General features: G+C 33.3%; 3 protein-coding genes and 1 long non-coding RNA gene across 5 annotated transcripts; 1 reads left to right on the top strand and 3 right to left on the bottom strand.

The window, feature by feature from the left end:
• Positions 1-1,091: 1,091 nt before the first annotated feature.
• LOC125584489 lies at positions 1,092-4,469 on the bottom strand. 2 transcript variants are annotated; one of them, XR_007321415.1, is made up of 4 exons: positions 3,029-4,469; positions 1,940-2,620; positions 1,743-1,840; positions 1,092-1,520 (listed from the first exon to the last, which is right to left on the bottom strand). It is a non-coding gene; the product is annotated as an uncharacterized LOC125584489 (long non-coding RNA). The 2 variants fall into 2 exon arrangements; XR_007321414.1 differs by having other exon boundaries at positions 1,940-4,468.
• Positions 4,470-10,842: 6,373 nt separating this feature from the next.
• Positions 10,843-13,603, bottom strand: LOC106398175 (protein FAR1-RELATED SEQUENCE 5). Its single transcript, XM_013838767.1, has 5 exons — positions 13,600-13,603; positions 12,233-13,517; positions 11,230-12,100; positions 10,980-11,120; positions 10,843-10,911 (listed from the first exon to the last, which is right to left on the bottom strand). Exons 1-5 carry the CDS (start codon positions 13,601-13,603, stop codon positions 10,843-10,845), a joined length of 2,370 nt encoding a protein of 789 aa, XP_013694221.1.
• A 1,351-nt stretch (positions 13,604-14,954) lies between these two features.
• On the top strand, positions 14,955-16,381 carry LOC106401897 (probable BOI-related E3 ubiquitin-protein ligase 3). The gene is made up of 2 exons (XM_013842511.3): positions 14,955-15,669; positions 15,753-16,381. Exons 1-2 carry the CDS (start codon positions 15,184-15,186, stop codon positions 16,287-16,289), a joined length of 1,023 nt encoding a protein of 340 aa, XP_013697965.1. The 5' UTR covers positions 14,955-15,183; the 3' UTR covers positions 16,290-16,381.
• Positions 16,382-24,057: 7,676 nt separating this feature from the next.
• On the bottom strand, positions 24,058-25,835 carry LOC106399977 (transcription factor JUNGBRUNNEN 1). The gene is made up of 3 exons (XM_013840406.3): positions 25,495-25,835; positions 24,985-25,298; positions 24,058-24,623 (listed from the first exon to the last, which is right to left on the bottom strand). The coding sequence occupies exons 1-3, from the start codon at positions 25,700-25,702 to the stop codon at positions 24,234-24,236; spliced, it is 912 nt and encodes a 303-aa protein (XP_013695860.2). The 5' UTR covers positions 25,703-25,835; the 3' UTR covers positions 24,058-24,233.
• Positions 25,836-27,755: the final 1,920 nt, after the last annotated feature.

Here is a 27,755-nt window from a genome sequence, read left to right as displayed (position 1 = left end):
CAACTCTGAGTGTTACAAAATAAAGAAAAAAATATCACAACTCCGAATTATCAAAATTTCAGTCATTACCTTCTGTTAGCGTTTCTTAAACTGTTATTTTTGTAAATACTTTTTATAAAAAATATATAGTAAGTTGAAATATGAATGACAAATAGAAAATGTTCGTTACAACTAAGAAAACACTAATAACTTATATTTTAATAATGATTTTGAGTGACAGTACAAAATTACATGAGCATGAGTAGTTAAATTATTTTTGGTTAAACTTCTAAGATTTATGGGTAGGTCATATTAGAAGATTAAACTACATTATTGGAGATTCTCATGAAGATTGCTAAATTGTAAGATTCTGTAAATTTTGTTGGGTTAGTTTATAGTATTCTCGAGCCAAGTAGCATGCTAGAATTAAGATGAAATATCTCTCTCTGTTGCCCAAAACATGATATTTGCTTATTCTTTTTTTGAATAGTTTTATGTGCTTTTATTTTCTCTTTCGTGCTGACATTGTTTTGGCTTTCAACACTTATTAACTTAGTTTGGCTTAGCTCTGTATTCAATGCCATTATGAACTTACACCACTATCTATGATCAGAAGTATTATTATTGTAACTTTCTTTTAACTCTTCTATAGAGATGGTCACATAAATATTTCAAAACATATGGCCAATTTTATGGCAATGAGAAAGTCAAACCATTCCCTACATACTTTATGTAAAAGTAACTCTTTATAACTGTATTTACTTATATTTCCATAGTTGATCTGATTTTTTAATTGATGTGTATGAGTCTATGCTTCAAGATCACAATTATAAGCAACCAAAATATCGCTAAGTACCACAGTCACTCTGTAAGCCCATGTTTATCCATGGGGGGGGGGGGGGGGGGGGGTTAGGAGTTTCTTAGAGGGGAAGATCCACAAAACACACAAAAACCGGTGACAGAAGTCACCAAACAATAGTCGACTTTACTTGGGTTCTTGTACTGTTCACGGACCCCACTGACACGTGGCGGCCCGCCATTGGTTCGTTTTTAATTTTTTTTTAATCAGACAAAAAGAAAAAAAAAATTTAAGAAACCCAAAACCCAAATCACCGATAATCATTCTCTAAGTGTCTAATATATTTGTAACTTACAGGAGGACATAAAGGTTGATGATTAGCCTATAATATCAATGATAAAGAGATTTTGCTAAAAATTCTTTTGAGAATTACATGAACCCAGGATAAGTGAAATGATTCCTTAAAGAAGATTGGTTTAGCCTCGTATATCTTATATGCTCCTTACTTTCTGTTTTTACTGACTCTAGTGATCGGTTCTTTGGCTTCAAGAGATCATCTTTCAGCTTCAAGGAGAGACCATTCGTTACCCAAGAGCATACAATGTTTAAGGTGATGTACCTCTCTATCTGCCTCTCTCTTACTTCAAACTAGACAGACCAGTCCTCTTGTCTGGCTTGATCAATAGGTTGATCCTGCGAACTATCTTTGTTTTTGTATCTTCTCACCATCCAAAAGCAGAATCTAAGACACAACATTATCCAAGCTATTTAAACACGCACAAAATAAACAGAACACAAACACAATTTCAAACACAAACTCAAACACACAGCAAAAACTAAATACTATTTAAAAAACTTCACATTCCACGAACTTGAGCACTCCCTTGCTTATCGAAAGAGCTATTGTTGTTTCCATTGATAAGAGTCCGGTAAAAAAGAAGGCCTTGTTAAAACTAACACATACTTTTGAGACGAAGGCACATATTGAAGCGTTTGATAAATTGTATGCGGTCTGCGGCTGTGGCTGCTGTCGGATATACATGTAATTTATTGCGCATGTCCCTGTAAAATCGCTTATAGACAGAAGTTATAGACATAGCAATTCTATAAGAGCACACTAAAAGACTTTGAAAATGGAAGTGATTAAACCTAATAGCTCACCACATTATCTCCATCATGCCTTTTCGTGACTCTACTCCAATGATCACGCGAATCCAATCCCTCGTCTTGAAGTTCACAGCCAATGGCAGTGAGATAAAACAATATTCATCACCATGTAGAACCATAGCTCGAGCTTCCTCGGGAAACCGTTGATCCCAACATATAGCAGACTAAGACATTGCACCAATACTTCAATTATGATTTCATCAACTAAATAAATCATACGAAAAATACACAGGAAAATCTTGATTAACTTACCTACTTTAGTTTTTGCAAACATTGCCTGAAAAACCTTTTGATAACCATAGAGAAGTGTTGAAACATGTTTAACCAAATAGCATGATTAAGTAAAAAAAAGTTTAATTTGGAAAACTTCAACTCAAAACTATCTTAAAGCCAGTTGTTACGAGGATTAAATTTTTTTTTTTCTTGACAATCTGAAGTCAATAAAAGGTATCAGCAAAAGAAAGTTGCGCTCATTAAAACTCCAAACTTGACTCACCTGATCCATCAGGTATATGCAACTTCCTATAAATACCGAGGTCACTTCATCAACATATCCAATGGAAACTGAGTTGTAGTGTGCATTATTTGCCTCCTCAAAGAAGCTAACATGTATCTCTACACTCAGCTCCTTTGTCAGCTTATGTATCCTCTATTAGTAACCCATATCGAGCACAACTGTATAACAAATACATCTCGAAATGAAATCCACTGTGTTGATGAAAGTATCAAAGGGGCATCAAGATGGAAAAGGTCACGTTGCAATGATAGAATGGTCCTTTTAAGGCTTGGATTGCAGAAAAGTCCTCTCTCTTTGTGCTTGACAGAAGTAATATACCTAAAAAGTCTCCTATATGGAGATACTTGCGTTCATCTTTTATAGAAATCATTTTGTAATACTCCAATAGTAAGGAGAAGGCAATATATATCACTACAGAACATGACTCTACTTGACTCCAGAGTCCGAGGATAGAGCATTATGTCAATACTTAAGGAAAGTGATGATAATCTAAATGGAAACACTATAGCAGAGATGTGGCCTTCTGAGAAAAGAAAAACTGAGAAATATTTAAGAGCAAGAATGACCTGAATAAGGACGATGTTTGCTTCCTTTGCGTGTGCTTCTCTAACCAGAAACCAAAACTAAACAAAAGCTCCACCACATTCTCTCCATCGCTTGTACCTGGCTCATTCGCTCTCTCGCTCCTTTTAAATAAGAAAAGTTATCTCGACTCCACAATGTGTTGTGGCACTTCTCATCCATAAGAAACGTTATCTCGATTCTACAACGTATTGTGGCACTTCTCATCCCTGATTCTGCCATATTTCCCTTAAATGAAAGCACAACCAAAATGGATTCAGAATATATTAATTCCAATTAATCGTTGTTTCACAACCCTAAAATCATATGAGATTATTTTGGGTTCACAAAAATCTAACAATCAGAAGAAAATATGGAAGAAGGGAGAAGGTGAGGAGGTTTTCGTATGGTATTTTCTAAGTTGAAGAAAGCATTAAATGAGAAAGATAATGGAAAAAGGTGTGGAAGCCATGGATTTGTAACGGATCATGAAATTGCTTTCCCAAACGGCGAGAGGAGAAACTTCAGAGGTGTGATGTGGCAAAGTAACAATGACATGGCTCTCTCTCATTGGTTGATTTTCGAAGCAGACGTGGATATGAGCGTGGATATGCTCAATGGAGCTCATATCCCTCTTTTACTTATTGTTTGATCTCGCCTTTTTGTACAGTTTATTTAGTTTATGTGCGTTACATTTCTGACAATTAATTTTGTTATTTCACATCTACTCATACTAAACACATGATTTTTTATACCAAAGATATTTGACATAAATCCACTGAGAAATGTGGTGCAATGGAATTAGAGTAGAAGGGCCAATCATTTTCTGCCGACCCTTGTCTTTTCTACACATGTTTATGTACTCTCTTAAACTTGACAGTGAATTCACGTCTTCTCATCGTCTCACAATTTATGTATCAACCATTTTAGTATAATCTTTGATATGTATTAATCCTTACATGCATTTAGAAAAGACCTATCAGTTACGATCGTTTCTGTATAAGTCAATATGTGTGTAGTGGGTGGGAGGGTGAGGTGATCATTCTCTTATCTTCTTCACCCAAGAATTTTATTATTTCATCAGCCAATATGTTAATCAATCTTGGCAGCTGATTAGCACGTTATTTAATTAATTTAAATATGACAAGGTTAGTACATACAAGTCATCGATAATTACGCCCCGTCCTGATCTAGAAATTGCCTTGGATTCACGTGACTTATGTAAGACTTGAAAATTCATATGATATCTTTGCTGTTCTACTCAAATTATCACTTTATCAGATAGATTAGTTGGGTCCAAATGGGTGGGTGCATGAAATCGAGTGCAACGGTATGCAAAATCGTAGATTATATAATTGTTGCATGGAGTGGAAAGTAAGGACCTAGTGTGTTTCCGATAGAAGTAAGATGTTGATCATGAAATCGATTTGCATATGCATGCACCTTGTTTCGCCACCAAAAACTCCCACTTAAGTGACTTAACATTCATAGCTTTTAATACCATCATAGCTTATCCCCTATATATTAATTCTCGAGCATTACAACATGTTTTCGTAGCCACGTGTCATCACGAAAATGACTCTTAAAATTGTTAGAAAAATAAGTTGGTCCATATAAACATATACTATGTTTTTATTAAACTAACTATCAAATTAATTAATAGTGTACAAAAGAATATTTTTTCTTTCCATAAATAATACGGAATTACCTAATATGGTTAACATATATATGATAATTACTGGTTATGAATAATACATATTTGATAGAAAAAATTCTGAACTCTCTCTTTTTTGTTTAATTTTATACTATTAAAAAAAATTAAACAATCACATTAAGCATATAATAAAAACAATTAGATTTTTTCTTACATGTTATATTTTGAATTTTTAAAAACGACTATAAATTACTAAAAATGGTAAAAGTCCCACATTATAAAATTTGTGATCCATGGTTTAACTTTTTTTTTGTTCAAACAAGATACAAATGATCATATATCACAGGGGTGAGCGTTCGGATACATGTTCGGGTTTGTATCGGATATTTCAGTATAAAGGTATAGAACCCGTTCGGGTATTTCTACACTTTGAGTCGGATTCAGGTATTTTATATTCGGGTTCAGATATTTAAATTTTGAAGAAAAAATAAATAAATTATTCATTGTTTAAGTATTTTGTATTTAAAATATATTTTAACTCAACTGTTTTTCTTAATTTTTAAAAGATTAAACTATTAATAGGTTTGGAGATAAAATTTTGAAAATAGAAAGACACTAATTTAGTTGTTGTTTTGAAATTTTAGATGCAACTTTTGTTAATGCAAGAAACAAGAATTTGATATGTATTTTAAGTGAGTAGGAAATGATTTTGTCTATAATTATATATATATTATCTAATTTTGAACAATAAGAATCATTAATATAAATATTTTGAATAAAATGAGAGAAATAAACTAGAAATATAGAGTTAAATATACTTATGTTTGGTTATCTTTGGATATTCATTCGGGTTTGGGTATTACCCTTTCGGATTCGGATATTACCCGTTCGGATTCAGATATTACCCGAACTAGTTTAATAAGTAATTTGTTTTGTTGTTCTAATTAGATGATTTTTAGACCGAGTTGGTGAATATATACTAGACAAACAATTATATTTCGAGTATGCACTTATATTCTATAACAGCTTGATATATTAGATTTGAACACTAACCTGTTAATATAATTTGCCGGTGATTTTTTTTCAAAATTTTGATTCTTAGATATGTATATGGAGTGAAATTAATTTTTACAGATGTCTTTTTTTTTAATTGACACTTATGTAATTCACTGAATTCATAAAAGAAGTTAAAAAAGAAACTTAACTCATATCAATGAAACAAAGACGAGAGCGAAATCACAATTCTATAGAGGTAGAAAATGAAATCACTTATGGAGAGTCAATAGTAAACAAATCGAGAGCAGAAAACATAATCCCCTTTCGTCATTATACAACCGATGTTACCTATTTGGTTTTTGTGATTTATGTCAGCCGCAAAACTTAATTTCTTTTTGTGCATATAAGGTCTTAAAAATAAATTAAATGAGATGTAATACGTTAACTCTTCAACAACGATGATATATTTAAGAGACCAACATTTGTATTCATAATTTAATAATCGATAAAGATTGTAATGTTGCAAAATGTTAAAATCATTTCATAAACAAACATTATTATAAAAACTCACCCCGCGTATCATCTAGTAATTCTTATATAGTGATATATATTCGTCTAAAATGATTATAATTAAATTAAGTGGTTGTTATCTTGTCGAGTTATATGGGTTTGTTTGGTAGAGGTTTGAGTTAGTGCTTTTATAAGAGTGGAAACCTATTAATCTTGAAAAAAATGAATTCGCTTTTTCTTATCGTAAAAATACAAAATATTTTTGGAATATATTGCTGATGGAAGTAACAAAAAAAGTGGAAACACATTATTGAGATCTATGGATTACAATGACATGTGATGCCATCTCGAGCCGTATCCAATTCCTTGCGATCAACCAACTTTCCGATGCCTTAGCTTTCACGTATCTTGTGTTCGTCTATATCTATATACATGGCATTCATTTTTTGCTAAGTATACATGGCATTCATATTACATATATGGGATGTGCATGTTCTTTACCTTTATATATATACACAACAAGTACACAATCTTAATACATCTGTGTATGTATAAATGACGACGTCTATCAAGAATATATGGTAGAGGACCTTACGAACACTACACAATATTTTACGCATATAGGGATGATTAAAACGAGATTCCCTCGATAAAGGACTAATAAAGTTTGTTCCATATACAAAATTAGATGTGCAATTATGTTTGTATGACATTGTGATTCTCAGTTATGGTGAGCGGTCGAGATGATGTGAATAATATAGATCAACGACTTTTGTAAGTTCAAATAAAGAAACGGAAAGAAAATGTACCCCTGACCTACTTTGCCTCAATGGAGTGATTTTTCCCTCAAAAGCAGGCAAGCCAAAACCACTGACCTACTTTGATATTAATTTTGGTTCTATTCAAATTTTCTTTAATGATTTATTCAGTAGACACCTCCTGGGTAAAGTAAAGCGAGATGATGAGCATGTTGATATCATTATACTATAAGCTTAAAAATAAAATAGTGCAGACGTGAGAGTTGAGACTCATTCAAATTATCTTCTTTTTTATCTGATGCTTATGCAAGTCTTATAGCTTAATTATATGTGAATGTGTCTTTTTAGAACGAGCCACTGCTTTGGCTTATTAGACAACTTGTATTTTATTTATTATCTTTGGTGAGGAATGAAAAATGAAATGATAATGGTTTGATACTACGATGTCAGGTGGACCCAAACAATAATAAAATGCCTGATTCGAGTATACGACTAATAATATAAAGATAATGGTCTGAAAAGTAGATGAGGCAAAAGGCATGCCCATCTTAATGCGTTTGCTATGCCAACCTCGTGATTCTATGCCTCCCTTCATGTTCTTGCATTCCCAAACTACAACTTTATTTATCTGCTGGTGGCTTATAATAATGATAGTGTGCATCAAATATAGTTAATCATAAACTGTAATAATTCATTCGTCATTAGTTTATTTCTTCATTGGCTACATGTGATCGCCAGAAAACAAGGTCTCCACTCGCACTCAACAAAGAAAAAAACTGTAAATTGGTGTAAATGAACAAAAATACTGTATAAAAATGAACTAGTTGTAAAATTATTCATATGGTTCACCTTGCATGCGTGCATCTCAGCATCTGCATATGTATGATCGTGTAGAGTTTCGACGCGATAATTCATCCAAAATTATTCGTTGAAATTCGGAAGAGTTAGGTTGATTTCATTAATAGCCAGACGCGCTAGCAAGTAGTAAACACATAATGGAAATAAGATAAGCACAAGATTTTAACTACAGAATGAAAAAGATTGCTTGTTTTATTAATCAATTAAAACATATTTTAAAACGATAATGTTGATAAGAAAACTTATATAGCTTTGACATGCCGTGCACACATTAATTATTATGATTAGCATTTATAACATATTAGTATTGTTATAGAGCATTGGTCAAAACGTATTTTATTATTAAAGTATAATTTTGAGTAAAAATCAACAACAGCTAATAAACTATGTTTAAAGTCACTGTTCGGAAACTCGCTAGGCGCTGTACGTACGCTCGGGTTGGGCCTAGCGAGTTGTGAAAAAATCAGAGATTAATCGAGGATTAATCGAGGATTTATTTTGTGTATTATTGTTATATATATAATTAAATGTATATGTTTACCAATTATTAAGCGTGGCCTAGCGGTTTGTGTACCTAAGTTTCAAAGTCTTAACCCGAGTGAGGAAGAGGTATTTTATGCTGTTTTTTTACCTTTTTTCTTTAATGAACACAAATTACTAAAATGTCCTTGTCTTCTTCCTCTCGCCTGTCGAACCAGAAACCCTAAGTGCCGCGTTCTACCCCTGTTATTCCTCTATTTTCAACCGTTTTCAATGATTTTTGACCTCATTATGCCAGATTTTTACCGAATCACAAGATTATGAGCATAAAATTTTTAAAAAAGATATTTTTTTGCTAAGGAACCGAGTTTTTAAGCGAATCGGACCAAATGGCCACGGCTCTTACCGAGTAGCGTTTAAACGCCGATTAAACGGGCAAGACGGCCGCGTTTTAGAACAAGGGTTTAAACGGACAAACTTGGAAAATATCAAACAGTTTAATATCAAAAGTGTAAAACTAAATACTTTTCGAGAGAACATATACCCATATAATTCTGCACCTAGCTAAGTTGAACGTAGGACACCACAAACATTTTCCTTGATAAGAAGACATTAATAAAACAAATATGAAAAGATGTTCATAGAAGAAGAAGTTTAAACGTATATAAAACGTCAGCAATCAATTTTTTATATTAAAGATGGTGAATATACGCCAAAGTAATGATAATAAGAGAAAGAGACTAATTAATTAATTTTCTTACTAATGTTCTTCTCTCAAGTTTTCTCATTAAACTAAAATTGAAACAAATTGAAGAATAATGCCAAGCTCTGGCACTTCAGACGTGCTCATGCGACCCTCGTATCACGGCAACTCTATCACACGTGGACCATGGGTCCCACTTTAAGAGTTTTGTATTATTTGACACGTTGCATTGTGCCATTGCCAGTGACCGTATCTAGTCGTCTGCCCATTTACGGATTCCCGTTGGAATCTGACGGGATAGTCTGTTTTTTTTTTTTTCAGAAAAAAAATTCAAAACTAGTCTGTTGAAACGGATAAGACGCTACTCATTTTTTTGTATTTTCCGTTTTATAAAAAACACAGTATAATAATATTAATTGATTCTGAATTTTCCGAACCTCTTTTTGAAATTCATGCATGCAAAGCATTTAATTCGGAGTTAAAAAGGATAAAAATAGAGTTTTTCTTGTGTTCACCCCCTAGGGTGATAGGTTCACCATCTACTAATAAATTACCAGCTCATAATTAGTTTTTTATAAAAAAAGAAGGTAAAATATAATTAGAAATATAATTAATAATTTAAATAAAAAGGAAAAAAAAAAGGAAACAAGAAAAAAACAGAACACGGCGACGGCTTGTAATCCTCCTTCGTTGAAAGCTACGGAGAGTCACGGAGAAGAAAAAAAAAGGAGCAAAGAAGAGTATGAGAGAAGAAGGTACAAAGTCATTAACATAATTGACCATATAGTCGTTAGATTTTCGTGAATCACGTCAAATTCTCTTTTGATTTTTTTGATTCTTTTGATTCTTTCAGCTGTTAGTGATTATCTCCAATCCCTTCAGTTTCAAGTTTCAACTAGTGGTGCATGCTTTAACATCTTAGATTGATTGCAAATTATATTGTTTTGAGCTGATATTTTAAGAAACTAACACTCTTACAGGTCATGAGAGGAGGGAGAACAGTGAAGATTTCAATCTATAATGTTGTTTTCGGAGATGTTATACTCTTAGAATAGGTGACCAGGTCCCTGCGGATGGAGTGCTAATTAGTGGCCATTCTCTTGCCATTGATGAATCTAACATGACCTGTGAAAGCAAGATTGTGAGTTCATCATGATTCTGATTGTTCAATTTTTTTGCTTTATCTTCTCCTTCTACTTGCTAACACTATCTCTTGTTTCAGGTCCACAAGGATCAAAAATCTCCTTTTCTAATGTCTGGTTGTAAAGTAGCTGACGGAGTCGGTAATATGATGACCTGTCTTTGATCCTATTGATGTTAGAGTCACATAGAAGAAGAGGAGAAAACAAGAATAGCACGAAAGAAGCTACAAAGAATGAAAAAGGAGAAGAAGGAAGCTTGAAACGCAAGAAACGAAGAAACAAGAAGAAGTGACCAAAGAGAGACGTAGAAGAAGAAAGTCAACTTGAGAGCACATTGGTTACAAACCAACGAGAAGTTGAGGACACCTATTTTGTTGTTGTTTAAGTGCATGTGTTGTAAGTTAGTGAGAAACTACTATAAGTATGTGTGGTGTTATAAGAAAGATAAATCCAATTCTAATAAGAATAAGAGTAAGTAAAAATGTAGACATACAAAGTTATCTTTCTTCTCTATCTACAAGAACAAACCAAACGTGAGAGGCTAAAGAGAGTGTGTGGTAGCTTGTGTCATGGTTGAACCACAAGCAAATCTGAGAGAGTAAAAACAAGAAAAAGTGACCACAATGTATACATTCGTCAAAGAAGTAATATCTCATGGTGGACTTGTCCAAAACACCTTTTATTAAAAAATACAAAACACCAATAAAAACAGGCAACCCTATGACCCATCGCCATAATTCTTGTCAAAGAATTTCGATGAACCATCGCCATAATTCTTGTCGAAGTCCTACAAAAAAAAGTTTTTAAAATGACATATAACTTAATTATAAATAACATATAGAGTGAAAAATTTACCTGGAGTAATTGCGTGAAAAATGACCCACTAGGTAATGTCGGATTGGTGACAGCAACAGTTGACTGGGGTTCTTGAGAGATAAGTGGCTCATTATGTAAGATCGGATCGGTGGACTGTGTATCGGGAATAGAAGTTGATTCCTGAAGTATTTATCAATTTATTCAATGATTAGTATATACATGTATTGATTAAGGCACATTTCAATGTAAAAAATACAGAAACCAAAAACTAATAATATGTATCGAATACCTGAAATGATAACATTTTCTTTACTCTGGCCTTACTTGATGATTTTGATGTACCACGCTTTTTCTTTTCAAGAACACCTTTAAATCGACCATGGAGTCCATTTTGTTGGTTCTTTGGTCGTCCAACAGGATTTTTCCTTTTTATTCCACGTACATTTGGAACGTCCTCATCTTCTTCTTCTTCTTCCACAAGTTTATCCTCTGAACTATGTAGCATCCATTTATTAGCTCTCACAAGGTCTTTTTTCTTTTCCTCCAGTTTTTTAAGCAACTCAATCGCATCTTCATCAACGCACGATGTCAGTTCTATATGTTCAGCAGCAACAGATGCAATCTCACGGAAAGTACGACAAATATGGCTATATCGCTTTCCAATCGATTCCTTCACTGCTTCTTTAGGTATCTCTGAATGATAATAAGATATAGTTCGTGCTTTTGCCTCTTTACTCCATCGATTCAGAATGTAAGTAGATGGAATTCTTCTAACATTCTTTTTGTCCAACACTTTCAAGGCATGCCGACATAAGAACCCATCAAATGAAAACTTCATGCAACTACAATGTATTGTTAGGTTTGCAGCATCATACTTAACCAAATGCTCTCGTGCAACCCCACGATAAGATACATTGTATTCATACACCATCTCAGACTTACTGGTCTTTTTTGCAACATAATCACTGATGACTGTGTATTCCTTTTGGAATAAGGTAAACACTTCTGGGGTATACACTTCTTCTGCATGCTGCAACATCTCTACAGAAGCAACTAATACCGGCGAAGTATGCATCATAGCATAGTCAGCAACTAATTCTTTATATCTCCTATCATCCAACACTCTCTCATAGTGTGTAAAGAAGGTCAACAAGTCAAAACTGCACTTCAAGTATCTTTTCAAAATACTATTCATACTTTCGCTACGCTGTGTGCTCACCATATCGGCTGTAAAAGTATGACGGCCATATACCATTGCCCATTTTTCTCTCACCTCAAACAAATTCTTCTACCATTTATTCTCTGTCAATATATGCTTATTGAGCATATCACTCCACGCCAATAACCAGTCTTCTTCTTCCTCATGGTCATATACACACTTTCCAAAATCCATGGCAAACTGGTCTGGTCCGTGAAATACACGACTCAAATTCTTGGCGGCATTATGGTAAATATGCCAGACACATAACCTATGTTTTGTTTCTGGAAGCACCTTCACTATTGCATTCGCCATTGCTGCAGACTGGTCAGTAAGAATTGTTTTTGGTGGTTTTCCAGACATTGCTCCAAGAAAAGTCTCAAAAAGCCACTTAAAAGACTCAGTCGTTTCATCATATAAGAGAGCAGCTCCGAACACAACAGTTTGCTTATGATGATTAACCCCGACAAATGGAGCAAATGGTCTATCATACTCATTGGTCTTATAAGTTGTGTCAAAGCAAATGACGTCTCCAAAGAGATTGTAATCGCTTATAGACCGATCATCCTCCCAGAAGATATTAGTGATCATATCGTGTTTATCAAGTTGCATTGAATAAAAAAAAGAAGAATTATCTTCTTTCTTTTTCTGAAAGTATTCCAAAACTGCTCCAGCATCTCCTTTTATCATTGCTACCATCCGCTTACGGTATATGTAATTGCGATAGTCTTTCTCCAAAAAACCTAGAATTTCTCTTCCCCCAACTTCCATGCTCATCATTTCAACAGTTGCTTTTGCTGAAATTCCTGACATCTCAGCATCATGAGCATGTTGTTTTTGAGAGACAGTGACTGCTCGATTTCCCTTCAGCAAATGCTTCATAGGTGTCCTCACTAAGTCATGGTTATGATTCAGTTCGAAAGACACAATCTTATACCTACCGCTACTCTGAAGGTAACAAGCCATATGAGCTTTACAACCACACCTTGTGATTGGTCGAGTATAAGATCTTTTGAACTTAGATTCCTTCCTAACCCCTTCTTTTGAGCATACATAAAGAATCCTTGCTACCTTTTCATCTTCATCTTCTTTATTTTTTTTCGTCCTCCTTTGTTTCCTTACATTGAAACCATGACTGCCTGCATACTTACAATAAGTTTTATGCGCAGTCTCATCAGAACTAAACTCCATTCCAATACAAAGTTCATCTCTCCTCTCATTCTCATTGTTTGCTTCTAAAGCATCAACACCTTCAGTTTCAAGTTGATCCTCTTTGTTGACTATTTCATATTCTTCCTCAGATTCACTGTCGCTGAGTGAAGTGTCATCTTCGTCAACCAAAAACTCAATCAACTTTTGAGGAATCAAACTTGAATCACCTGAAAAGAGAGAAGACAACAGATTAAGAAAAGATCTCATCATCTTCTTTGTCAATATGTGAGAACAAAATTCATCAAGAACCCATGTGTAATTTGTTACTTACAGTTACTAATATAATAAATTGATTAAAGGAGAACCAACTTTGTACGTAACAATGAAACTGCATGTCCCTACCACCTAACTTCAATTATCTTTTCTTGCTAAATAAGTCACCTTCTCATTCCCCACAATACAACATCAAACCCTATTGTAAACTCAATGACGAAATCAGCTCTGTATTTTCTTATTATAAAATTTGGAATTTGCAGAGTTCATAAACCTCAGTCAACTTTTGAATTATCAAACTAGAATCACCTGAGACTTATAAATTAGATCCATGCTGACCACCAAGAACAACACTTAATTGATTATTCTCCATTCCTTCTCAAACTTTCTGTAAAACCAAAGACAAGAACAATTTTATATGTTAGGGTTAGTTGACCAATTTTATATATAGATTTTGAGAATTTGACGTGATTCACGAAAATCTAACGACTATATGGTCAATTATGCTAATGACTTTTTACCTTCTTCTCTAATACTCTTTTTTGCTCCTTTTTTTTTCTTCTCCGTGACTCTCCGTAGCTTTCAACGAAGGAGAGTTACAAGCCGTCGCCGTGTTCTGTTTTTTTCTTGTTTCTTTTTTTCCCCTTTTTATTTAAGTTATTAATTATATTTCTAATTATATTTTACCTTCTTTTTTTATGAAAAACTAGTTTTGAGCTGGCAATTTATTAGTGGACGGTGAACCTATAGGTAATATAGAGTAAATCCCAACATAGTGGCATGTATTCTATAATTATATATGCAATGTATGCACGTATGATTTGGGAACTACGTTATTTAATATGGTACTGGCATGTTTCAAAACGATACGATAAGTAATAATTTAAGATTGTCACAAGACACACAACTCTTGTCACATGAGCCACCTCTTTTGTAGGACCATAATTTTGGCATTTATATATCAGCATTTACGTATGTATAAGTTCACACATACAATGAATCTTCCACGGTTACTTACACTAAACATTATTGTAACCAATAAAGATTTAATCAGTTGTCAGTTCTGACCAGTGAAGTTAATGACGAAGAAGAAAACAAGACAAAGAGTTAGGCGAAAGAGAGAAACAAGAAGTTTAAAGTTAAAAACCAAAGAAAGTAAAAGAGTCAGATATAGATATTATGATTTTGACCGTAACTCTGAGCCAAAGATTTACATGTGTCATTGTCAAATTTTTTTTTATCATGAAGAAACGCTGGAAAAGGCAACTTCTTTAATGGTCACTGGTCAGCTTGATAACGTAAGAATCCTCAGGCTTTATTTTTTAAATTTTAATATTCTAGCTTTTTTCCAGTAATAAAATATATAGAAAACAACAAAACTGCAATAAATAAAATAATTAAATTACAACACATCAATCTTGCCCTCTGTTCTCTATAAATTGGCAGACGAGGGAGTCTTCGGTTCTGCTTTAAAATTTGCTTTTAGTTTTTTTTTTTCCTCTCTACAAAACCATAATTAAAAACCCCACAACCTCCGTTTCTTCTTCCACCACCAGCTTTCACGTTTCTAGAGGTTACATTTAATAGCTTTGAACCACTCTCTCGATTTACAAAACGTCGATGGCCGTTGAAGCTCACCATCTTAATCCTCTGTGTTCTCCTAACGTCGCGGGTGATTTTCTTTACAGAGACATGATGCATCCACTTGAAGCAAACAGTTTCGTCTATAACAACCAGATCAGATATGGCAACGTTCCAGCAGCTACGACGCCGTTTAACCCCACCGTGGAGTGTCAAAGTTCTCTGTTGAATCCAACTTACAACATCTCACCGGTTGATTATTTGGTTCACCAGTCTATAAAACCGACGATTCATTCCGTTGACAGCTCCGTTACGTTCAACAGCGAGAATAATGGCAACAACGTTGACTTTCTTCGTCCTGGTTCCTCCTCGTCTCCGAGAAAACGCCGTAGAGAAGAATCAGTCTTTGTTAGTCCTATGCCAAGCCAGAAACGTAGCATTGATCCTCTCATGTTCCTTGGTCAAGACTTGTCTTCTAACGTCCAACATCACAGCTTCGATATCGACCGCTTGATCTCTAATCACGTAAGCGATATATTACATATTTTTAGACATAATATTTTTGTCTGGTTCGTATTGACTCACGTTGGTCGACAATATTTTATTAGGTCGAAATAATGCGACTGGAGATTGAAGAGAAGAGAAGGACGCAAGGTAGGAAAATAATGGAAGCTATCGAACAAGGTTTGATGAAGAAACTAAAAGCCAAAGACGAAGAGATCAACCACATAGTTAAACTAAACTTCTATCTCGAAGAGAAGGTTAAGTCTCTATGCGTAGAGAATCAGATATTGCGTGACGTGGCACAGTCTAATGAAGCCACCGTGAACGCCCTACGTTCAAACTTACAACAAGTTCTTGCCGACGTGGAACGTAGGGAGGAGCCTACGGCGGCTGACGACACGCAGTCTTGTTGCGGAAGCAATAACGAGGGTGATAGTAAGGAGAAGTGGAGGTTAGTGGGAGAGGCGCAGGATACGATAACAAGGACGATGTGTAGAAGCTGTGGAAAAGGAGAAGCAAGTGTGTTACTGTTACCATGCAGACACATGTGTCTATGCACAGTGTGTGGATCTTCGGTTAACACTTGTCCGGTCTGTAAATCTCCAAAGAACGCTAGTCTCCATGTTAATCTTTCCTCGTGAAAACTAGGAAAATTGTAAATGTCCTAAAAATAGTAACTAGTTGAAACAATTAATTTCTATATCTTGGATATAAAAAACTGTTCATTCTTTAATTTTTGTCTCCGTGATGACGATGGAACACGAATCTTTGACATAAGTGTCAGTTCTTTAATTTCGAAGGGGTCGCTGAAAATCGTGGGTTAGGTTTACACCCACTTACCAATGTCTTTTCCCATCTTTTGTGTGAAATTGCACCAAATAAAGGGACAAGTTTCGTGGTTCAACTACTAGTCTTTACTCCAAATATCAACGTCACTTTCACGAGATGGGTTTTCACTAGCATATGCTTTTGTTGAGCCATTATTGCTTTTTTTGTTTATATTCCATACAAGGAAAAAGATAAAGCAAGTGGGTATAAGTCGTGGGGGTATGCGTGACAGTCTATCAAACCAAAAGCCATTTCAACTTTTCCTCTGTACCGGAGTGAACTGATGCTGAAAAGACCTAAGGAGTGGGTCAAGTGCAAGTTAGCTAGTGGCAGATTTTAAGCGCATGTTAGAAAAGAAACCGAGGTTTGACTAGCCGTTAGGACATAGCACTGAACTGGCGCGTGGGAACATAACGGTGGCGGTAAATGGCAAAGACTGACGTGGAGGACGCGCGCAAATGTCGCTGTGTCGAAGAGAGTGGGTCCAATGTTCTGTAGTTTCCTTTTTTATTTTTTATTTTTGTCACTGGTTCTGTAGTTTCCTAAATTAACGTTATCCAGTTTACTCTATTTTCTGAAAGTAAAAAAAAACGAGAATTGTTAAAGAAAAAAGACAAAATTATTTAAATCAGAGTTCTATTCTTTCTTTTGTGGTAATTTGATCGTGAACGTAATAAAACCTTTTTTTTTAACTTATAGGAAGGAATTCAGGCTAGACTCTAATTTTTTGGCTCGAGATTATTTTTAATATCTTCTATTATTGTATAAATATTATTTTCAGCGGAAATCAAACTAGATGTATACCAAAATTATTTTTTTTTTTGTGATAAACTACTAGGCAAATACATAGTTAGTAAAAAAAAAAAAACATAGTTAGTAGTGTATACTTTTATTTTAGATCAAAACTTGGTGTTTGTCTGTATGCGAATATTTATTAGTTTAAATCCAATCAGTACAATAACTTATTATTTATCTTTTTAAAAATTAAATTAAACATCAAATTATTTATATTTGATAAATATTTTTTATTAAAAACACTCAAATATTAAAAATATTTTAGAAAATATTTTTACCTTATTGATATTTGATTATAAATTATTGTATATCTTAATTTAAAAAATTTATAATAAAAAATATTATTTTAAGATAACAACACAATATATATGAATTATCATATTTTTTAAAAAGTATAATATTGGTAATATAAAATTTGTTTTGAATTATATATATATATATATATATATATATTAAATTCATTAAGATAACAACACAATATATAAATCTTCTTAAAAAATATTATGATATTATTAATATATAATTCGTTTTTAACTATATCATAGAATATATATAAGTTCATTAAAAATAATAATAGTATTGACCAGTTCGAATACAAAAAATTATTTCGCAAATAATAGTATAGTATTTAAAATACTCGAGATAAAGATAACAAGAGGTTGAGTAGATAAGGATAACAAGAGGTATATATTCGTAATACTCTGAGATAAGGATAACAAGAGGTATATATTTGTAAAGCTTTTGGAGGAATAGATTTGTACGGTGGTCATGAACTGAGGATATTGATAAGATAGGTTTAAGGAAGGTCTGGATTAGAACATAAATTAACGTATTAAAATGTACTTGAATTGATAGATTGGCTTAGGAAAGAACAAAGTGAAATTAAAGAATCGATGCGCGTAAAGTAACACGCCTGTGCTGTCCCTTTCATATCGAAGACACGCAAGTTTTTCTAATTTTTATATATTTATTTGACTGCCTCCATTCCACCCAACACAATCACCATATCATCTTCGTATATTTAAATAGTCTTTTCGTTGTCAAATATTTCAATGCCAATATGTGTTTGTTAATCATTCAATGCTGTGTGTATAAGCCATCATGCAATCAACCACGGCATCATCAAGTAAACGGGTATTAAAATGTTATCCACGTCAATGGAAGTTTGACTGGAATTATATAGTTTTGATATAGTGTAACGAGTTAATAAATACGCACGTAAATGTGTAGGATCTTAGACTAGAGAGAGACTTCGAGGAACCAGGGACCGGTTTAGTTTGTTCGAAGCATGTGAAATGTAGTTGTTCACGTTCTCATTGACGCCACTTATTAAATAGTTTATTATCGATGTTATCTAATTTCTACTATCTTTTGAAAAACAAATACTGAAACATTTATATCAATAGAAAGAGATCGTATAAAATTCACCGCTAGAATAGCGCTTTGTCATTGATTAGGTCGTATATATAGTACAAATAATTTGAGCACGACACTGAACTTATTTCTGGAATGGTCCCGGCTAAATCATCAATGGTCACATTATTATTGCCGTCTCTTCACGCTATTTTTGTAGTTTTATTAACTTATTTGTTACTATTAACAAGATACGGACGTCTGCAATTGTGAATCATCATCAAGTCAGGTCAAGCAATCAATAACTCGATCTTTTTTTTGCTTATTTTTAAATCTAAACGAACTACATTGACTAACTTACTAATTTATTCATCTTGCTTCTATCACATGCCAAAGTCCACTTTAGGTTCTGATAGGGGACGTAAGGTTATGTATGGAAAACCTAGCTTCATCTTTCCTCTAAAACATACCAAGGTGTACTTTAGGTTCTGATAGGAATGTATTCAGAACCTACTAATCTTTCTTCTAACACGTGCCAAAGTTCACTTTAGGTTCTGATAGAGGCCGTAAGGTTATGTACGCAAAACCTGCGCTTATTTTTCTTCTAACACATACCGAAGTTCGCTTTAATTTTTGATAGGGCCGTTAGGTTATGTATGCAAAACTTACGCTCATCTTTCTTGTAACACATACCAAATTTTTCACTTTAGGTTTTGATAGGGCTATAAAAATTGTATGCAAAACCTACGCAATGCGCAACTACACACCATTTCCTTTTTTTAAAGGAACAAATCATTTATCAAAGAAGAGATTACAATAGTACGATTTTATATAAGTAGTAAACTTGAATTGGCAACTCGAAGAAGGACAAATGGTGGAAGGAGATTGTCGGCAGAAAAAAGAAGCTATTTTGATTAGGGAACAAATCGTAAAAGTGGAGTCCACAAAGAAAAGGACAGGGAAGCCAAACTCGAGCATCTAAAAACTCTTTAAAACACTACACAACACACATCCACATCGCATTGCCGGGCCCACGCCATCTTTTTCTATATTTTTATTTTTTAATTAGGCCGTTTTTGGCCCACTTGAGGGACCGTTTCTCCTTTATTCCCCTTCTCCAACACGTGAAGTTGATTCCAGACTTGGAACTTTCCTCGACTTCAATTTAAACATCAAACAAAACTCTTCATCTTTTTTTTTTGATAAACCCTATCGGCTGATCCAGTTGACCCCGTGAGGAACACACTTAGTGCTACAGAAAACTCTTCGTCTTATACATTATTATATTTTATAATTTATCAGTTATATATTATTGCTATCAACCGTGAAAATTAAGATGATGGGTCATGTCATATCGGCACGCAAGAGCTTAATCTTCTAGTTGTGTGTTGTGTGAGTCACCTTCACCATCTTAGAGTCACAACGAACAATTAATTTTTTTCTTTCTCAAATGAGCTTTCACAAAAGTCAAATACAATACAATAATACGGTGACACATTACACACTCCAAACAATACAATAGACATGAATAGTATAAAGAAAATTAGTTAGATTTTCGAATGGGATCACGTTGTAATATTAAAGTTCAACTTTTACTTTCAATATACTCAATAGTTAGATGATGAACATGGTTCACCCTTTTATATATAAGACATAATATATTCCACAACTTTGTCGGTGAGCTCACGGCAAGCTCCAAGCTTAAGTATAACGCGTCGTCGTTGATGCTCACGGATCTACGGTCTCTTTTGAATGAAAGCTTCAAGCGAATTAATAAAAGAGAGAAGTGATGGATGTCATCAGATCTAGGTGAGAGAAAGAAAGAAAAAGATAATTCAAAAAAAAATATCGCTGTCAGGAAAATAAACATATTGTAAAGGGTGTTTAAGACTTTTTAGAGGGAAAAAAGTACTCTACATGTACAAAGTATGTCAAAATGTAAATGAAAGTTAAAAAGTAACCTTGAATGTAATATTTTCTACTTCATTAGTTATACATGAACATGTAAATATATTAAAAGAATAGTGCTTTTAGACAAAAACTTGGAGGAGACCTCACATTCATAAATGGTGTACCATGTCAACCATGGACCAACGATGATAACGATGGCCTTCTTTTTTTATATTTTCTTCTCTCTCAACCTTTTATCAAATATTCTACCTTTCATACGAAAGTGGAACCCAACTTTCGGCTTCTATCAAAGTCGTCCATAGTCTCTGACGCAGTTAATAATTTTGTGATTAAGATATTGATGGTTTGTTTCAGTTGAAAATTGTTGCACTTGTCATGTGTGATTGTGCATTTGACATAAGTTTTAATCAAATCATAACCATAGGAATGGTGTTATCAGACCTAACTTTATTTTACATATGCCCAGGTTGCTAATCAAGTTTTAAAAAGAAGACTAGCTGTTTTAAGATTTGAAAACGTGAAACAAAATTAAATGTTTAGAAAACACACATAAAACTTTCGAGACGTGATTATGGAGCTACGAAGGGGCACTGAATCATCATTTCTAAACTATATTGTTCGTTACTTTCTGTTTGGGAGTTCATTTGATACTCCCAAACTAGACTATTATCATTCATGTCAATTTGCTAAAGCCACAGGATATGTAATTTTTATTATTTTTTCTCTTGGTCAGGTCTTGGATCAATCAAATGATAGCAATTTAAACATTGTAGTGATATATCTAACTGTATTTTTCTCACTACGAAAAGAGGTGTGAGAGTATATCAAGGGTTTAAAGTAAAAGGAGTATCCTATACCACTATTCTACTTGGCCTAATCCTATGCAAATATCATATCTTCACCTACTAAATTGTACAAATTAAAATATCAAAACACCATGTGTTTTTTTTTTATCAAATCAAAACACCATATGTTTTAGTTGAGAATTTTAATTTGAAGCTTATGTTTTGTCCAAGACAAAACCACTATATGGTTAAGACATGACATTGATATATATTTGATAGGAACAAGACATGATGAACATTTATGGGTGAAGACTGTACTTCCGTATGGATGAAAAGAGGTGAGGAAATAGTTAGGTTATTGTCCACATTAGGAATAGGAACCAACTCAAAATAAAATAAAATCTAACGATTAATGTCACGTATAGTTCTTTAGTGAGGGCAAGTGGGAAAGTAACTTAGAGCTTAGAATTCAAACAATTATTATATCCGGTCTTTGTAACAATGAATTTTGAAAGAAAGAGTAAATCAATGCAACGATGATAAGAATAACTTCAAAAGATAGAGAATATGGTAAAGCTTTTAAGAAAAAATGATGGAAAAACAGGATATGCGTCGGCTACTTTGTCAAAGGGAGCATAATAGTAAAACACAGACTTGAGACCGAAGATGACACAGTACTAAATTAAAAGATAGCAAGAAGTCATAGATATCATATACATTATACACATGTAATATTATTTTGTGTTTAATTAAAATGTAATCATGAAGATCACTACTCCCCTCTATATCAAAATAAGTGGGTTTCAATAATTAAGAATTTACAAAATTTTATACAATCTTTCTCATTTATATAAAAACAACAATAAGTATAGATAATCAAACCAATAAAAAATTAAATCGCAGAATATAAATAGTCAAAAATATAAAATTGCATTTATTTTTTACATAAAAACTTGAAAACATCACTTAAAATAAAATAATTTTTTTTATCTTAAAACACCACTTAAAGTAATACGGATAGAGTATTGATCAGGACGATTTATGCGATTTAAGATTCCAAGAAGAGTTTAATTTTATTTATTTTTCTCAGCTACATGATAATGATGATGAATAGTAGTGGTGCTAGCAAGGAAAATGAATGCTGATAATTGATGTATGAACGGTGTCCTTAGTGTCCAGCAGGCCAAGACAACAAGACAACACGATTACTTAATTGAATCAAGAAAGCAAATTGGACCCCATCCTCCATAAAACTGGAGCATACAGATTGAGTCCCTACAAAATCAAGATGCTAAGTTGGATGATTGTGACACACTTTATTTCATATTTAGGATCCAATTTATCTCGACTCATTTTAATATTAAACATTTTACGAGTGAGGGGAAAACTTGTGCTTCTAACTTCGCAAGGCAATGTGATAAACTTCCAAATTTAATAACATGTAATTCACATATTTTTCTTGAAACCAAACTGTTACATGCCTTTTACCTTCCACTATGTGGAGGGGATGACAATGACATGTTCAAGTTCAGCTGAAAAGTTTGGTTTATTTTACCTAGGGTGTTCAATCCGGATATCGGTTCGGTTTTTTCGGTTTTTCGGTATTTCGGTTAGTAAAATATAACTACCATTCTAAATCCATATTTACTTCGGTTCGGTTCGGTTTATATACCGCCGGTTTTCGGTTTATTCGGTTTTATACCAAAACATAATTATTTAGTTTAGGATCATATTATATAAATTTTAGAGTCATATTGTCATCGCAGTCATTTATTAAAAATATATTATATTTTCAAATAAAAAAACAAAAAAATAAAAACGCTTTATACCTTCAAATGAAATAATCAAATCTAAAATTAAAATCAAAGCTCGAAATTTTGAAAATAAAAATAAAAAACAAAAGAGAAGTATGAAAGAAAATGTTCCACTCTTCCATATTCAGTGTTCATCAAAGTCATGTTTCGTCGGGTGAAACTCTGTTCGTTTATAAATAAGAAAAAAATTGTGAAGAATTTTTTCTACTTATTATCCATCAAATTTATAACCTTTACTTCAATTTAATCAATGCTAAAAGAAAGCAAAATGATTAAAAGAAGAAGAATAAGAAAATAAAAAGCCACAGTTACGATGAATTATTATTTAATTATATTTTAAGTGTTTTTAAAATTATGGTAATAATTATTAACAAAAGAATAACTTATATAACAAATATATTTTTCATGTGACGTTATAAAATATGTACATATTTACATTTTTTTACTTTTGATCGGTTTTGTTCGGTTTATTCGGTTTAATCGGTTATAAACCAAACCATATCCAAATCCTACGGTTTTTATAAAATCATATCCATTCGGTTTATATGGTATATACCAAAACCACACCATATTGTCTATTTCGGTTCGGTATGGTTCGGTTTTACCATATTGAACAGGCCTAATTTTACCCAGAACATAAAATAGTTGTAAATGGGCGAAGAAGAAGGGAAAATGGAGCACTCAGACATACCAATAAGTCCAGTATGACAAAGATTAGTATGATTCACTTCAAGCCTTGCAAAAACTAAACAGGTTGCATCGAATATGAACATATTAACCGCAATTTCAGGCAGAAACTTATGGTCTAGCTGCAAAAACGTGCTCAAACACCCATGAAAACAAGAGAATATCATTTACCGAAAGAAGGATTACCAAGAACAAAATAGGTCAGATTATTTGTAGGAGAAATGGAGAATTATAAATACATAGAGGATCAATATGGTTATATAATCAGGTACATTCTTATACACATTAAGATCCATAATATATATACAGAAACAAAAAACTTATGAACAGTGTATCTCCCTTGCAACAACCCACAAAATGTCCAAGTATTATAAAATTTATACTAGTAATTAACTAATCAGTTTAAAGACATCTAACTAAGAGAAGGGCCAAAAGCAAAATCCACAACCGTTCGAAGTTCATCCCAGTTCTCGTAGGTTATATTGTGAATCTCATGGTTTGAGAAATATGGACCCGTATAATCGTCTTGTGTAGTACTAGCTGTATCCATGAGAATGGGCTGGTGCTGATGAGGCGTTTGGTGAAGCTGAGACACGTTCCTCTCGTAATTCCCTTTGCTTTCCATAATGTTGATGTTATTGGTACTAATAGTACTTTCATTGTCACCAAAACTGATATAAGCTTCTTGGTACTTAGATTGTTGCGGCTTCACGCGTTTGCCACCTGCTAATTCTCTCCAGTCTGGAGTGTATTTTCTACTAGACACATTTCTCTTGAATATCCGGCACAACGTCCACACTTCCTGCAGTTGTATTATATGAACCAATCATTAATGTTGTGAACAAGCACAAGGAAAACAAGAACATTTAGAGGAAACATAATTAAGGCAAATATAAGTTTTAGAGTTTGAATATTGATTATGTGAATGAATAATCTACAACCATTACATCCTTATTTTATATAATTTTTTTTTTAACAAATGAATGTAGCCTTTTACTTGTCTACTGAGATTTAAGTTATTTTCAGCATCAACAATTATCGTTTATTATTTTATAATGGGGGGATTCCACACCGAAGCTTGTAAACATTTGTATGCTTCAAACGTGTAGCCAACCATAACAGATATGATTATGAATTCATGATTGAGTTGGTTACAAACTTACAGCATGTAACATGGCAGGTGGAGTAGGGTTAAGGTGGGTGGAGCCACCAGGGATTGTGTCATTAGCTGTGGGGAGGCGAAACTCGTGCATCATCCAATCTGTCTTGCTTCCTTTCCCGGCGCTTCCGATGTAATAAACGAGTGTCTTCTTTAAACCGATTACGGATTTGCTGGATCCATCCGAGTATACTGGCTTATCGATTCCGGTAGCTTTCCAGAAACCAGAACCAGTCACTCGGTTAGGTCTTATACTGTTTCTGTACTTTCTTCCTCTCTTGCAGAAGAAGTAGCTCTCTTTCTCTGTGTTCCTTAACCCTTCAAACAAAAACACCTTAGATCAGCAGCTTATATCTACAATCTTATGCGTTAATTTTACTACAAACATGCATGCAGTATCTATGTATTTTTTTTATTTGTAATAAGATTAAACACTTCCATACTTTTTTTATATACATGCAATTATATGGTTTTGAGCAAAAGAACCAATTAAGAGTGAGCAAAAAATACTTACGAGGAAGATCCCATGGGTCAAATTTATAGATATCAATATGGCTGATGATCTCATCGATCTTGCTGGGTTTCTTGAGTAGTACTTTCTTAGCGAGATAAAACCCTACAAGCTCCTCATCGGTAGGATGAAACCTAAACCCTGGAAGCTTTAACTTTTGTTCCTCCTCTTCTTCTTGTTCTCCCCTTCTTTTGTCACATGAACCCATCATCTCCTCTATGCCTTTGGTTTACTATTTTCTCTTTTGGCTTTTAGGACTCATACAAAAGAATCTTCTTGAAATTATATAAAGAGAGTTTGTGTTAGTTTGTGTCCATAAAAAATTAAAATTCGGTCAAGTCATTCATGTTGACTTATTGATAGCAGTTGATAGATCAATGATCCGACTGGGTAAAAGTCCTTCGAGCTTGAGACTTTAGAATTAGTCTCTTGGCATTATGCCTCTGTTGTGTCCCTTTAGACGTGGACCCAATATGATGCTTTTACGGGTTTACCCTTCGTGAGAATAGGGAAAACGCCAAGGAGAGGACTGACTTCTGGCATCCTAATTTATTTTTTGTGGACTTCTCTTCCGATATTGTCTGGCGAGATTCAATTGTTTCAACTTCCAAATATTAGATTTCTTCTAGGCTCATCATTGTTGTTTGCATATTATTCTCGAACACGAAGAGATTACAGTATATACTTCCTCTGTTTCGTAAAGAAATGAAAGGTACGTAGTGGTCAGAATAGCGCTTCCTTCTGATTCTAGAAAACGTTTGAAAAAGAAACCGAGAAAATTACCGAGCAGGTGCAACAGCCATCGAACTAGATTTTTCATAAATTTGAGAATTTTTCGATTTTTTCTTTATCAGAGAGGGGTCCTTTAGGGGTATTTAGTAACTCGAGCATTTCTTATTTACTCGAACAACAAAGGAGAAGTGTTTTAGCAATTCGACTGAAATGAGAGGTTGTTTACATACTCGAACACTTTACATTTTATGGATCTTTTGTTAGATAATAATAATGATAAACTGTAAATTTCAAAAGAATAATTTATATATTAAATTTCTATTTATTTGAATTTGTGAAAATATAATATTTTTAATATATGCGAAAATTTGTAATATATATTCGTTTGAAACAGATATCTATCATCATGATTTTAACCCATATTCCAACGTCGTGCTCGTAAAGGTAAGATTTGTATGCTTTGTTTCGAAATTTTAACTTGGAGAAATGAACAAAAGAAAAAGAGAAACACATGAGGATTTTTATGTTTTTCTATTTGGTAATTTCTACGAAAGTGACAAGGACAAAGCTACCCAATGAAGACCGAATATCACATTCAGCTCTTTTCTCACTTCCAAAAATATTTTACCAGTTGTTATAGTTCAACTTAATTTTGTACATGAAGCAATTGTTTTTTTTATTTGAACAAATACATGAAGCAATTGTTAAAATCTATTTTAAAACGAAAAGTAACTATCTCACCTAATTAACAAAAAGGTAAATCGGATCTCCTCTCTTTCAACACATCATAATAATACTTTGAATATGTCAAATTTATTTTCACTTTTAAAACGACAAAATACTAATTTTAAAGTTTGCTATATCGATTTTTTCATGTTGATCGTATACCTCTACAATTACACATATATCTCAACAGTTAATTATTTTAAAATAAAACTAAACCCTAAAGTTTAAAAATATCTTATATTAGCAATAAGTTTTTTGGCTAAAATAAAACAATGATATGTTTATTTCATACGATGATAGTTTAGATGATTTTTTTATGCCAAATGCATTGGTTGTGATAACTGATAGGTGTAAATGTAACTATTTGAAAACCACGAGGACTAAATCTATTGATCGGAGAAGCCTGCTTAAAGCTGTGGAAATATTGTCAATTAAAGACTTTAAAAGAGACCGAAAGCAGTCAGATTAACACTATGGCTTCCAAAGGGTAACGCAGATAAAAAAAAATGCAGATCAAATAGAAATATAGATCAAGCAGAACAAATGCAGATCATTCAGATCAAGCAGAACAAATGCAGATCAAACTAATTCAATTCAATAAATTATTGTACTTAAATAAATGTTGATTTTTTTAATGAAAATTAAATATCTAAACGTAAATGATGTAATGCACATTGATGTAATGCACTTTAAATGCAGATTAAATGTAGATATTTGGGATGCAAATCAATCTGCATTTTATTTACCATTCAAGCTTTAATTGCAGTTCACTAATATTGTAGATTGGATTGCACTGATCTGCACGC

Source organism: Brassica napus, chromosome C3 (assembly GCF_020379485.1).
Source record: "Brassica napus cultivar Da-Ae chromosome C3, Da-Ae, whole genome shotgun sequence".
NCBI classification, from domain to species: domain Eukaryota; kingdom Viridiplantae; phylum Streptophyta; class Magnoliopsida; order Brassicales; family Brassicaceae; genus Brassica; species Brassica napus.
This window is presented reverse-complemented; position numbering and strand designations above follow the sequence as displayed.